The sequence below is a fragment of the Scleropages formosus genome, chromosome 2, assembly GCF_900964775.1.
Source record: "Scleropages formosus chromosome 2, fSclFor1.1, whole genome shotgun sequence".
NCBI classification, from domain to species: domain Eukaryota; kingdom Metazoa; phylum Chordata; class Actinopteri; order Osteoglossiformes; family Osteoglossidae; genus Scleropages; species Scleropages formosus.
Window position 1 is genome coordinate 8,514,399 of NC_041807.1, and position 15,323 is coordinate 8,529,721.

Below are 15,323 nucleotides of genomic sequence, written 5' to 3' on the forward strand. Positions count from 1 at the left end.
GTCTGCATCAGGAAAATTAAACAAAAGCAGGCTTGGGTTTTTTCCCCCTGGGGGGCTACTAAGGTGGTGGGGGGTTGTCTATTCACATGTGCTCCAGTTGCCATCCCCCTAACAAGAAAAAAACAGAATGATGTCATTATAACCATGACTTGACCTCAGACATCTGTGAATTGTTACCTCCCCTGGTGGGGGGTGAGGGGACAATACTGGCTAATTCTCTGGGGGGGGGTGCCAGGCGGTGTGCAGGTAGGGCTGTTGGCAACAATCGTTCGTTCACCGTAATTTCTGAGCACATGTGGCATGGCTGCAGTACGTGGGTTGCAGTTGGTCCAATGGTCACAAGTTCACCATGCGGAGAGCCGACTATGACCCCAGGTTGAGAGTGTGTCACCCTACTCTTTCATATATATTTAATCTAGAGTGTGTCCCCCCCATTGCTTCCACTGCAACACTGCTCCTTCCGTGGGGGGATATGAATATTTTCTGCCAGGCAGAGTGGTAGAATCGGAAGATTCTGAGCTCTTCTCGTGCTGTTTTTTGTCAGCCAGTTTTGGTTGTGTTGGTCTTATGCTCAGGGAAAAAGTGTCCAATGAAAGCTGAATCAGGCCCATATCGATTACTGCTATTGCCAGATCATAGTTCTTATAACGGTTATCAAAAGCGTATTAAAAATGCACTCTTTGGGTTCAGATCCCACCTTCTGCTGTAGTACTCTTGAACAAGGTTCTTGCCCTAAATGGATGGTTAAAATTACTCTGCTCTATAAATGGATAAGTAATAGTAACTTGAGGTACAAACCAAAAATTATGTCACTTTTGGGAAAAGCATCAAGAAAATGATTAATGTAAATGAGTCAGATTGTGCCTCCCTTGATGGAAGGATTTCCAATTCATGCTGTCAGGAAATGGATCAGTAACCTTTAGTGCTTAACCACACTGGACTCTCTAGATAGGACTCTAGATCTACATTCTGTCCTGTGTGTGTCTTTACTTGGTTATCTCCACCACTGTTCAGATGCAGCATTCATAGAGATGGTGTTAATACCTGCAATATTATAGTTTTATTTCTTTCTTAATAGGAGGGTGCAGTGGTGTAGTGGGTTGGACCAGGTCCCGCTCTCTGGTGGGTCTGGGGTTAAAGTCTCGCTTGGGGTGCCTTGCGACAGACTGGCGTCCCATCCTGGGTGTGTCCCCTCCCCCTCCAGCCTCACGCCCTGAGTTGCCGGGTTAGGCTCCGGCTCCCCGCGACCCTGAATGGGACAAGTGGTTCAGACTGCGTGCGTGCGTGCGTGCGTGCGTGCGTGCGTGCGTGCGTGCGTGCGTGCGTGCGTGCGTGTGTTATTTCTTAATACCTTCTGCTCCTGGAAGCAGCTGTCTGGCTCTCTGCCAGTGCAATTTAACAAAACAGCACAGCATGTCATTACATCTCGTTCCCTCCTTCAGCTGAAATATACTTTTTGTACAGAGAGGAGACGTATAGAACTCCTTTGGCTGTAAATCCCAGGTTGACGAGGATTGGCCTCTTTGCTATGCCGATGAACACGTTACACACTTCAGACACGTTTGAATTCCTCTCGGTGCAGTAGGGGCCTTTAGATGTTCCATATTTTCCACTGAATACTGTACGGCTTGATTTGAATGTGGCTCAGCATGTGTGGAGTTCGTATGTGCATGCGAGATCTCTCCAGGTGCTCTGGTTTCCTCCCAAAGTCCAAAGACATGTGTTTTAGGTGAACTGGTCTCACTAAATTGTGTGATTTTTTTTTTTCTTTCTTCAGTAAATGAGTGTTTGTTTGCCTTTTGGACTGTCAACCAGTGTGTTCTGTACCCTGCTTCACACCCTATGCTTCCAAGATGGGTGCCAGACCACTGGGACCCTGCACTGAACAGGCAGTTAATACTATTATAATGTGTCTTGGTGAGGAGTGTCTTTTCCACCTTCCTCCTGAGCCGTCCCACATTTATTTATCCTGGCGGAAGCAGCCCTGGAGCCATGTGCCAGGGGAGTCTGCTCCTCGAAACCCCTAGACACCTGAGTCAGTATGGGGGGACGTGGTGGTGGGTGTTGGGAATGACGTGGCAGATGGATGCCTGCAGCGCAAGTGTCTCCCAAGGCCTCTGCGTAGCCTGCCAGCAGGGACTGTGCTCACTTGTCTACTCCTGCTCTCCTCCTGGCGCTATCGCCCAGATCTGGGAGCTGAGACTGCTGCCGCTTCCGTTGCGGTTTTACTTCCAGCTGCAAGGGCCACACAGCTGCTGTCCAGCTGGATGCGCCATCTGGGGCCACCGCAATGGGGGGAGGAGTGTCTGTGAGACTTTCCGTCGTGATGAGCGGCAGCAGTTGTTGTAGTGGTTAGAGCTGCTGCCTTTAGACCCAAAGGACACTGGTTCGAATCCCCCCTCCAGCTGTAGTACCCTTGAGCAAGGTACTTACCCTGAATTTCTCCAACAAAATTTCCCAGCTGTATAAATGGGGAAATAACTGAGAGTAGTTTAACATTGTAAGTCATGTCAGCTAAACGAATAAATGCAAGTGAGGGGTCAGAGGAGTCCATCAGGCCCTCAGAGCTGAAGGAGCTGTGGGGTAAGTTGTCCACTGCTCAGGCTTCTGAATTTTATTTCGCTTTTTTTTTTTTTTTTTTTCCCCCCAAAGTAACTTGGTGGTAAAGTACCTACTGTGATTTACCCATTTATACAGAATTTTTTTTTTTTTTTTTAAATCTATTTATACATTATACTGGTGCAATTCAGCATAAGTACCTTGTTGATGGTTATTAGAGCAGGAGGTAGGGTTTGAACCCACAACCTCTGTGCCCAAAGGTGGGGGCTCAAACCTGTCCTCTGTGTCCCGTTCCCCCTCTACTATGGAAAGGCAGTCCAGTTCGAACCCATCTTACCTTTGCTTTTTCAACTACTGTAAGCCAGTAGGCAGCATAGTGTTCAGAGCTGTTGTGTTCCCATCGAAAGACACAAAAAGCCACTTGTCCCAAGGAGAGTCACGGCAAGCCAGAGCCAAACCCAGCCACACAAGGTGCAAGGCTGGAGGGGGAGGGGACACACCCAGGATGGGACGCCACTCTATCACAAGGCACCCAAAGTGGGACTCAAACCCCAGACCCGCCAGAGAGCAGGACCCGGCTAAATCTGCTGTGCTGCCGTGGCCCCCTGTCCTGTTTAAATACTCGGGTTCCAGTTTCCTGCTGCAGTACTCTTGATCGTGGTACATACACAGAATTGTTGCTTATTATCCAGCTGTAGGGGGCGCGGTGGCGCAGTGGGTTGGACCACAGTCCTCCTCTCCGGTGGGTCTGGGGTTCGAGTCCCGCTTGGGGTGCCTTGCGACGGACTGGCGTCCCGTCCTGGGTGTGTCCCCCTCCGGCCTTACGCCCTGTGTTGCCGGGTAGGCTCCGGTTCCCCGTGACCCTGTAAGGGACAAGCGGTTCTGAAAATGTGTGTGTGTGTGTGTGTGTGTGTGTGTGTGTGTGTGTGTGTGTATCCAGCTGTATAGATGGGTAAATAATTGTAAGCAGCCAGTCTTTGAAAGGCTTAACCTGTGTTGTGTTTAAATGTATAATAGACGGTATGTAACAGAAAGGTTTGACTAATTAGCACTTAGGTGAAAAGCATGACCTCAGCAGGGAATCGTAACATCTCGTAGTTCGCAGTTCTGTCATCTGTGCCAGAAATGGGTTTGCTGCACCCTGTGGGGTCGGGTTGTGAAAGATGGAGGAAAGTTTTTGGCTTTTAGGAAATTCCAGCTGTATGACGATTCAGAGTGACAGTACCTCGGTCCTACCGCGTGGAAACCGATACAGGTTACGTAGAAAGGTGTGAAAATGCTTAATATACACTCCTGCTCGTTCCTCTCGCTGGGAGTCCAGATTGAAAACTTGCCTGCGTTCAGTTTTGCCCCTGATGTGGATGAATGATCTCCCTCTATCCCTCAGAGCTGCTGAATTCCCTCCGGCATTCAAGAAGTGTCAGAACCCATTTCTTTCAGACCCACCTCCCAAAAATGGCAGCTTTGTTGAACCATAACAGTATCAATAAAGCGCTCGGAAACATCCGGTTTCTCGACTGCTAGAATCTTACTTCCCTCAGTCTAATTTTGAGTAGAGAACGGCTCGGGTTTGACAACAGCTAGGATTCTCACAGTTTAATCAATAATGACACAGGATGGTTTCCTCCTGCTATGTGACCATGTGGGCATCATCGTTTTTCTCATTCCGTATCAGTTCCATCATCCATTACTCTTTTTAAATTCAGATTACACTTGAGAACTGGTTAAATGGCTTTTATTGTTTTCATGGGGATTTAAATTTGGAATTGATTACTGGAGCATAATTCGGTTTTCGACAAATTGCTGCCCGCGTTGGCCGCTGTCCTGTTTCCAGTGAGCTGACAAATTTCTCCTGCAGCAGCTTCTTCCCTACAAACAGGGCAGCAGGTGGCGTGCCGGTTAGAGCTGTCACTTTCCACTCAAAGGCCCTCAGTTTAAATCCCATTCCTTCTTTAGTTCCTTTGAGCAGGGTACTTACCCTGAATTGATACAGGAAAATGGGTAATAATTATGAGTAATTAGGATAGGAGAGAGGCTTATTTGCTTTACACAAAGGCATTGCATAAATGATGGTTGTTAACTGAATCTTACCATTTAAAGTAAATATTTTAAAAAGTTAGATTGAGATAGATGGCATGTTTAGCAGCAGTTTGTTAGAGTGCCCGTTCTCCTTACTACCTCTGGGTGTGACCCACTCGCAAAGAGCTGCATTATTGGAAACTCGTGGGGTTTTATCGATGTGGTCTGCTTTCTGGCTTGTTTGCAAGGGATTAACAGCTCGTTGGAATATATTGGAGTTTATTGAAATGCAAAGCTGTCAGTTCTCTGCTGGCATGGCGTGCCAGACAGAAGGTCTACTTAATGTCACGGTTCTAAGTCTGGCTGGGTGCGAACCGTGAGCGGAATGGAAATCTTTTAACGTGATTATTTCCTGGGCAACTCACCACAGGCACCCTCTATCTCCCTGGTAGGAAATAGCAAGATTATATTAAGAAGAGGTTCAAGCATCAATGAGATTATTAAATGGTTATCATCACTTTTTTTTTAAGCTGAGGAAGGAGTTTTCTCTATTTAAAATGTCCCAAGTCAAATAAAATGGCCATCTGAACCTGGGTCGGCATTGTGGGCTGAGCAAACTGGTGCGGATGTTCAGGTCTTTGTGTGTGTGTGTGTGTGTGTGTGTGTGTGTGTGTGTGTGTGTGTGTGTGTGTGTGTGGGGACTGAGCAGCATGAAAAGGAACCCATCCAAAGGTACTTCCGTCAGAATGGAGACGAGGCTGCCTGGAATCATTGCCCCCCCGACACACACACACGCAGGCTGCACTTCCCATTGTCACGGCAATGTCGCCCACGACAACCAGACCACGCAGGGATCCGTTCTGGTCCGTCTTTCGGCGAGTCTTTGGGATTGGGCGGACGTGCGGCAGTCTTGCTCGAGGCACCGAGTCTGGCCGTGCACCCACTCGCTGTGTGCGTACAAAAGACGGACGTCAGAACGTCTCCCTTCCGTTAGCTCATCCCGCTCCTCGAAAAGGCCTTTCTCTCAAACGTGTCACTTCCCACGGTGCTGCGCTGACGCCATTCCCAGCATGTATTCCTTTCTCTTCCGCCGTCCTCCTTGGTCACGCTCTCCTTTCAGCGCGCTCTCCTCATCGGACCGCTTACGAGGAGCCGAACGGACCGAAATCGTCAGACGACGCGTTGGCACGTGGCGTACGTTACTCTCCATATGGTGTACTTTGCTCTTGTCGAGGTGAAGTTGTGTACAACCTGTTCCCGCATCGAGCGTAATCGATCGCTTACATTTATTCATTTAGCTGATACTTTCCTACAAAGCGACGTACAATCTTAGGCTACCTACAGCTATTTACCCAGCAGTGTAATTTTTACCGGAGTAATTTAAGTACCTTGATCAAGAGCAAAACCGGCAAACCGGCAACCTTCAGATCCAAAGGCAGCAGGTCTAACCGCTACCTTTGGATCTGAGCTCACCTTTGTGACATCTCTAGACTGACCATCCAGTACACAGCTCCTCTTTATCCTTCATCTTCTGCTCTTTAGTTGCACCATCATCATCAGCAGCACAGCTATAGGTAAAATGAGTCATCACATTGTCGGACGAAAACTTATTAGGCTGAAGGCATAAAGTCGTCTCTGATCCAATTTAGTTCACACATTTCATATTAGATGCATTAGGAATGGGGGGGACTAAGTATAAGCTTTAAAATATATATATTCTAATAAATCACCATAATCCTGACCAGGATAAGCAGTTAATAAAATGGATGGATAGTATATATGTCTGCGTACATATTTCTATTAATGTATCTTAAAGGCTCCACCCACCTACCCTTACATACAGTGTAGAGGTTTGTTGTATTCACTCATGAGTAGATGCAAGTTTGTGAAGGTCCAGAGTCTATCCCAGAAACACTGGATGTGAGGTAGGGTATCCTCTGCATGGATTACCAGTCAATTTCAAGGCAATCTCACACACACACACACACACACACACACACACATCAGAAACCAGAACACCTGGAGGAAACCCACATAAACATGGGTAGAACATCTAAACTTCATTTAGACCGAGTCAGATTCAAACCCAAACCCAAATGCGGTTTCCAGGTATTGTGAGGCACCCGTGTGCTCCCATCATGACGTTGTTTCAAATATTTCTTTTTCTGACCTGCGTTCTAATTTTATTTGCGTGTGAAATTTGAAGATAATTGGAGATGCCAATCATGTGGTGTTCACCGGGACATGTGTGACGCACTGGATTTTCAGACAAAAAAAAACCGGTGACTGCGGTTAGTGGTTGAAATTGAGTGCACTGCGACATTTGGACCGAGGAAATCCCAGCATAGAGCGCCTTCGGTTTGAACTGCTTGGAAATCAGAAATATTTCCCCTAAAAACCCCAAGGGATCCTCTCTGTATGTGAAAGTATGCTTTTTCTGAAAAACCCACCTGGTATGACATAGGCCCATCTACGTACACACACCACAAATAGTTGTAGAAACCTACATATTATTGAAAAACTAATTTTTTTTTTTTTTTTTTTTTTCCCTCTGAGATGTATGTAACTTTGGAGAAAAGAGTCTGAAAAATGAGTAAATGTAAAACTGGCAGTCAAAAAATAGGTTCTGAAACATCAAATTAGTTTTATTATCTGCATGTCCAGATTAGAAAGGGCTGCCTTGTAATCTGAAGGTTTTGGGTTTAAATTTTACCTCCAACTGCAGCACCCTTAATCAATGGACTCACCTTGAATTGATACTGTAAGAATACTCTGCTATATAAATGGGTAAATCATGGTAAAATTAATTATCTGGTACTGAAAGTCATCTTGACAATTTTTTTTTTTTAAAATCTGTAAATTTATCCACCAAATGTACAAACCTTAATTTAGTAATTTTGATTAGTTCAGTGTACTTGATGCTCGTGCTTAATTCCTAAGGCCTATGTGTTGTCCTCAGTGGTCGGTACCAGTAAATAAAATCTGGAGATGTAGAAGTCCTTACAAATATTCCCTGCAGGGTGTAACGGGCTGAAAAAGACAGAAGCTTCCAGATCAGGACTGTCACTAAATCTCATAATGGTTCGAGTCCTCCATCCGACCTTGCACTTTTCCTACCGTCTTTTGATAGCGAAGTTCTGCAACATAATTGACATTCGCTGAGCTTAAGTCAGCATTTTTCCGCTTGTAAAGAGGAACCATGTTACACAACAATATCGGCGATTTTTCTAGCTTCCTTCCTCCGTGTGCAGCCCTTGATTTTGTTCTCCGATACAACGCCTGTTATTTTGTTCCCTAGGCACCATGGCGCTTTTTAATTTATTTATATTTTTTTTTTTTTTTTCAGATTTTTGTTGAAATAAAGGCATCTGAGGACTGCAGCGCAGTTTGAACAAGTTATCACACTGCAGTCTTGTTCTGAATATGCATAATAGTTTTTAAAAAAAAAAAAAAAAAACATCAGCAGCAAAATCGCAGGTTAATGCTGGAAATGTGTCCTTTATTACATCTTCAGTGGTAAAACTGAGCTTTTTTTTTTTTTTTTTGGGTCATGAGAGGCACCTAAGGCAGCCATCAGAATGACAGAACGTCACAGGGAGCTTTTGAATGTGTAACCTGTCATCTGTGCTGTGTAAAAATAAGTGGGGACCATATGGTCGTCTCCGTATACGCGCGTCCCACCAAACCCTGACAGAGACCCATCATTTATACCGAAAGACAGGGGTGACATGAGGCGAATTACAGGATCGCTCTATGGATCGACAGTAGCGTTGCGACATGTTTCCAAAGGTGGAAACAGTATGAACGCTACACCCTCCCACAAACGCATGCGCCGCACACATGCTTTTTTTTCAGTCTGGTGCCATTGTAGCACTGACATCTGCCTTTTGATATGGAGAGTCAGATCCCGAGGCTTTCCTCCCATCGTCCAGTGTTTCTCACACACACATTATGGGGGGGGTCCTCAGGTGCATGGCATTTACATGATGTGTAGGCTCCTCTCACTGTGGGTGGCTAAATGCGTTGAGTGGCCCCTCGTCCGCCCAGGCAGTGGGAGCTGGCAGCCAGACAGCAATGAGTCAGGCCTTGATCGCAGGAGACCAGCCCGGTAGCTGCTCCTCGCCACAGGATGATGATGTGATGATGTTTATTCCTGTCCCCCGGTCACTGTCCAAGGAGTATCTCCTCATCCCTATTAATGCTGCCTTTTGTTAGTATGGCTTTCAAAGGATTAGGATCAGCTCTGTTACATTTATTTATTTAGCTGACACTTTTCTCCAAAGCAACTTGGTGTTAATCTACCTACAACTACTTACCCATTTGTAAAGCTGGGTAACTTTTAGTTAGTTATTCTTATTGGAGCAATTTTAGGGTAAATACTTTGGTTAAGGATACTACAGTCAGAGGTGAGATTCAAGCCTGCAACCTTTGGGTCCAAAGGTGGTGGCGCTAACCTCTACGCTGCCAGCTGCCCCTGGTGTGAAATACTTTTCTGCATCTTCTGAAGATCTTCAGCAGGTAGCGCAGTGCTTAGAAACACTATTTCACTCAGAGGAACCAATTTCATATGCTGTTCCCACTGTAGAACTCCTGAGCAAAGTATTTACCCTGAATATCAATATCAACTCTAGAAATTACATCTCTTCATTTCTCTAATGCTTTTGCTCAGAGCAACGTGCAGTGATTTACCCATGAACTTTTTTTTCCCCTTTAACTGCAATCAACTCAGGGTGAGTACCCTGATAAAGTGGACAGTAGTAGGAGGTGAGATTTGAACCTGTATCCATCAAGTCCAGAGTGAGCTGCTCTAAGCATTACACTGCTAAGCCCAAGTGAATAAATAACTGAATCGTCCAAGAAAAGGTCCCATTTCTGTAAATTTTGTACCACACAAGTCACCTTTCACAGTTTGAAAATAAAGCCCATCCAGGTTGTAGATCGATGCTTTTCTTTTCTATTGCCTCTACCCATCCCCCCCATCTTATTCAAATATACAGCTCTTGAAACAGTTGGTTTAGCTGTCAGAACACAACATGCTGAATGTTCATAGGCACGTGGTGTCCTTATGGCAGCAAAATAAAACATCTCTCTTTACAGTGCATGGAGGGTTAGCCTTGTGCTGTCTTGTGCTAATGGTGTCTTTGTGTGCTGGTGATTCCTCTGTTTGCACAAGGTGGTATTGTCTCAATGGGGATCCCTGCTGTTTTCAGTTTCCCTTAAAGGGGGGGGGCTCTGCACTCCTGGGCTGGACTCATGGGATTTGAAGTTTTAGTACCCCTGTAGGCCACTATGCCCCTTGAGGAGCCTTTGTTCTGATTTTTTCACCACAAGCTACGTGATCCTGTTCCAGTGTTTGAGCCAAAAGCTGAAGGAACTTGTGTGATTCGATCTTGAGGAACATCATCCTTGTTGCTATGTCGCTCTTCCTTCTAAATATGAGACAGACATGGTTGGACATGCTGCTTTTTGAATGAATGGCACAGACAAAGCGTGGGATTAGCATAATTTCCTGTGAGAGCTTTACTGAGGTTCTAGGCTGTCTCACGATACATTTAAAATGTCTCCCATAAAGAGCAAACCCAACATTTGTCATCTTGTTTTTTGCTGTGCTGCAGGAAAACATAATTTAAAAAAAAAAAAAAAAAGGTGGTGCATTTTTGGGGGGATGCCCTGCCCGCTTCAGTTCGATTAACTGTTGTTTTGTTTGTCGTAGCTTTGTATCGGTACATACAGGCCGCTAAATTGAGAGATGGGGCCACACGAATGTCGGCGAGTGAGAATAAAGGTAACGCCCCCCCCCCCCTTCACCCGCCTTCTGATGGCATCCTGCTGATTTCCTCTGTGCTCTGCTTGTGACTTCTTGACCTTCAATCTTTGGATCCCTAGATCCGCAGCACCAACGTTTTATTTGTGCCCCTGAACTAAGCTCTGCTGCACGCTCGGCCCTCGGCCCCCCCCCCCCCCCCCCCCCCTTCCTCTGCCCAGCAGCTACTGAGTGACAATCACTGCTCCCGCATCTCTTGTTAGCATTGCTGCCATCCTTTATTGTGGTCTTTCCCTCCCCTTCACCAGTTGTCTATCAGAAAAGGCTGAATGCACCTAAATCACAGCCACTGTACTTTTGGGTTTGGCTTTAACTTACACCTTCGTGTTGTTATAATGGCTGCCACCCTGCGCCCCTGCGCCCCCCCCCCCCCCCCCCCCACAGCATTCCATGTATATTTTATTATGGGGGAGCGGGTAGCACAGTGGTTAGAGCCACTGCTGTCCAAATAAAGGAACCCGGGTCCAAATCTCCATTCCTAATGTAATTCTCTAGTCAAGGTACTTGCACTGAATTGATACAGTAAGACTACCCTGCTGTATAAATGTGTGTAAATTGGTGTAAAATTAATTATTTTACCAGTGCTAGTCCTGTGCCAGTTGAAAATATTTGACTCAATGGGCTCCACACCCAGAAATGACCCCCATTAGGGTTGCTGGGTCCAGTTTTGGAAAATAAGGAACAGATGAGGTGATAAATCTTTTGTTTTTAATACATTTACATCTATTCATTTTAACAGATGCTTTTCTCCAAAGTGATACACATCTCGTAGAAATACAATTTGTGCATTACCTTAGGAGAAAGAGATACAGCATATAGCATAATGGTATATATTCCTGATATATACACACATGCATACAGTATGAAATAATGTCGAAGCTGGGAGACTCCACCAGAATGGTACAATTATTCAGACAAGCCCTGTATCTAACATTCCAAGATGCCTTGAACAAAGGCATCAGCTCTGCGCGCGCACACACGCACACGCACACACTTGTCCTAAGCGGGGTCACGGTGAGCCAGAGCCTATCCTGGCAGCGCAGGTTGAGGGGCCGGAGGAGGAGGGGACACACCCCGGCCAGGACACCAGTCCACCGCAAGGCATCCTCTGGAGGACTCGAACCCCAGACCCCTCACATAGCAGGCTTCGGCCAAACTTGCTGCGCCACCACGCCCCCCTTGTCAGCTTTCCAATGGTTAATAATTATAGGTTTTTTTTTTTAACCTCCATAATAGTGGCCTTTCAGATTATATTTATTCATATATGCCATTTTTAGCATCTTAATTTGTCCCCCCTCCCAAATACATTGCTAAAAATGTCAAAATCACTGTATCTGGTCTGCGGTCTATTGTGATCCAGTATTCTGGAATAAGGGGGCAGCTCTTCTGGCAGAATGATTCCCTATGGTGTTCACATTATGCTGATTTTCTTTAAGCTCGCCTCTGACTGGATGCTTCCGTCCACACGCTCCACCTATGTTGCGACTCCCCCCCATTGGCCTGGGTGCTGCCTGGCTAAGCTTGCTCCTTCTTTCTCCACCTTCTTCTGTATCCCCTGCAGGGGAAAATTTTGAACAGAGTCCACTGCGCAGAACTTTTAAATCCAAAGTCCTGGCACACTACCCTGAGAATGTGGAGTGGAGTCCCTTCGACCAGGATGCTGTGGGCATGGTGAGTGTCCACTGGAGGGTTGTGGATGTTTTCCCCATTTAATCCATTGATTTACTGGTTGGGTTTCCCCCCGCCGCCCTAACCGGCTTTCTCTCCTGCTTGCGCCTCAGTGTTCACTTCACGGTTCGAACATATAAATCCTGATCGCTGCTTGGGGGGTGATGTCAGCAGAGACCACTGGACAGGCCTCGCTAACTTCCTTTCCTTTCCCTCCCTAGCTTTGTATGCCCAAGGGGCTGTCCTTTCGCACCCAGGCAGACCCCCGTGAACCACAGTTCCATTCCTTCATCATCACTCGGGAGGACGGTTCCCGCAGCTACGGCTTTGCCCTCACATTCTACGAGGAGGTGACCAGCAAGCAGATCTGCAGTGCCATGCAGACACTATACCACATGCACAATGCTGAACAGTACGACATCTTGCACATGCCCTCAGCAGGACCTCCCGCCAGCCTGCAGCGCTTCAACTCCTACGACATCACCCGCGACACGCTCTATGTCTCAAAGTGCATCTGCCTTCTAGCGCCCATGGCCTTCCAGCAGGCCTGCCGGAAGGTTCTGGAGCAGCTCCATCAGGCGATCACCTCGTCCCAGCCGCCGCCACTGCCCCTGGAGAGCTACATATTCAACGTGCTCTATGAGGTCCCGCTGCCCCCAGCCGGACGCTCCCTCAAGTTCTCGGGGGTCTACAGCCCCGTGGTGTGCCAGCGGCCGAGCACGAGCGAGCTGCCGCTCTTTGACTTCCCGCTCAGTGACGTCTTCCAGCTGCTCGGGGTGGAGAACGTGCTGCAACTATTCACCTGTGCCCTGCTGGAATTCCAGATCCTTCTGTACTCCCAACGTGAGTCTGCCACTGCCCCTTCCACCATGATGGAGACATCGTGTTGTGTGTCATACTGTCACCCACAAGTGGCATCACGGACACCGCGTGACTTTCGGATCTAGATTTATTAGATTACTGCAAGGTTCTAAATCTCTGCTTCAGTTGATGTAACACACTTTTTTTTTGTATTTTTCTTGAAGGTGTACGTTGCTTTGGAGAAAAGCATCTGCTACATGTAAATGTAAATCTTCCTATCAGTTGCATACAAATTTGAAATTAATGAGTTTTACACTGTCAAGGTGCCTTAATCTTAAAAAGAAGCTAAATTCAAACCAGTTTTTTTCCTCCCCAGTGCCAGATACTCAGCTGTATAGATATATGTACAGATAGATAATTTAAATTATTTGGAATAGATAAAAATTCAAAACAAAATGCACAAGGTTACAGACACACATTTATACAACTGGGAAATTTTTGCTGTGTCAATTCATGGTAAGTACCTTGATCAGGGACTCCAACCTGGGTCCTTTTGATTTTTAAGGCCACAACTCTAACCAGTCTACCACCTGCTGCCCATTAGATTCCATGCAGACCCTGTTTTAATTCAGATCCATAACTGAACAGTATTGTCTACTGTATTTAATGCAGCACTATCTTTATCTAATCAAAATGTCAAGAAAGGATGTATGAAATCATAAGATTTATTTGGGACACCACTTAAATTCACCAACTCATATGCTTGACAGCTTATGTGTTGAACAAAAAGTTGACAATACTCCACACTGACTCTAGCTGACCATGGTTCGTGCTTCGTAATGCTCATCACAGGATAGCTTCTAAAATGCAGCTGGGGAAATGCCAACACCATTGTGTTTCACAACTGTTCACGCATTTCCTCAGATATCAACAGCTGTGTGTCTTGCAGTCATCACTGTCACATTTCAACCAGACAATCTGCTTATGGTGCAGTTCTGTGCCATAAAGCAATGCTTAGCCAGCTTCTTGGTGTCCCCAAGGTTCTTTTTCATAAAAGGTGGCTCTTTTTCTCATGCTGTATCCTTGTGCTGTCCTGTGCAGAGCTGTTTTTTTTTATTATTATTTATTTCAGAGGCTGCTGTCTCCTGCATGTGTGTTTGCATATATCCGTATTACATATAGAACAATACAGTTTTCTTTCCTATGGTATAGACTGACTCCTCATGTTATTAATTCAGATTATGTTTATTTTGTGGGTCCAGGCATTTTCCAGTTATTTATTTTTAATAGCATTGTCTTCACCTATTTATTTTCTAAAATTTCCATCTGCTGCAGAGCATACACGAGCATGACCTGTATTTACATGCTAAGCCGATTAGACCCAAACAAAACGGTTACAAAATGATCATAATTAACAGGCTTTTGGTCATTTGTGTTTGTCAGATGAGGAGCTGGTATACTGAAATTTTTTCATGTATCCTTGCAGTCAGATATATGAATTTAGCTCAATGTTTGTTCTTTACAAAATGCTTGTTACCTTAATTTGGTTTAGTTCATACACAGGGTTGAGTTCTTGTATAAGCTTCTGTAAGGTGATTATTTGTATGGTGTCGCATAACAGTTATTGACATTGCATTTTTTTTTTGTAGTGTGATTGAGTCAAAAGCTAAACGTTGTGTCCCGAAAGAGGAGTACTTGGAGCCTTTGTCATTTTGCTTTCCTTTGTTGTGATTTATTGACCCATTGCAGCTTGTTCAATTTTTTTTTTCTTTTTTTTTTTTTTTGTTTCCCCCTCACCTGTTAACTGGAGTCTTGTTTTTCAGTCCCAAAGATCCTCTCTGCTTTTTGAATCCAAGGCTCCTGGAGCTTGTAGGTAAACAGCTCACCATCTTTGCAACTGAGCTAAATGTGACCTTTCCTCTCACAGCAAGAGGGGGGCCTTCATCAACGTGTCAAGTACTTACACACATTCCCTGTTGAGCCATTTGAACCACACCCTCTTTTGGCAGAACTCTGTAAATCAGTGTCTTTTTTTTTTTTTAAACAAGACACTACAAATGCCCATTTTAAAGCATTAAACACTGCCATTGAATGTGTGCCATCCCCCCCATTTTACAGAGAACCCATGAAGGCACTGGTTGGTGAGGTGGTCATAGACTTCAGTGCGGAGTCCTTCGTGTATCTTCCATCATGGCACTAGAGGGTTAATGATTAAAATGCAGTCTCTTCAGGTGCATCGCTGTGGTGTTGCTTAGCAACAGTCTCTAAAAAGGATGATGGCGCAAATGCAGCCCTAATTCCATTGGTTGGAAATTACATCATTCCCCCCCCAAGAACTTTAAAGCTGCAGAATCCCTACAGGGTGGACTTGAGAGTTAAATCCATGTCGTACCAGAGAAAGGGGGTAGCAGAGTAACTACGGTAGCTCATGTGTAAAGACAATGTTTTGTCA

General features: G+C 45.5%; 1 protein-coding gene across 2 annotated transcripts in view; it reads left to right on the forward strand.

Annotated features, from left to right (window-relative positions):
* dennd5a (DENN/MADD domain containing 5A) overlaps positions 1 to 15,323 on the forward strand; it is a 43,443-nt gene that overhangs the window by 1,433 nt on the left and 26,687 nt on the right. The window contains exons 2-4 of one of the 2 annotated variants that reach the window (XM_029248342.1): positions 10,292 to 10,363; positions 11,964 to 12,073; positions 12,292 to 12,913. In XM_029248342.1, the coding sequence (XP_029104175.1) occupies positions 10,292 to 10,363; positions 11,964 to 12,073; positions 12,292 to 12,913 (804 nt within the window). The remainder of the gene's footprint in view (positions 1 to 10,291; positions 10,364 to 11,963; positions 12,074 to 12,291; positions 12,914 to 15,323) is intronic. The other variant, XM_029248345.1, reaches the window with a different exon arrangement.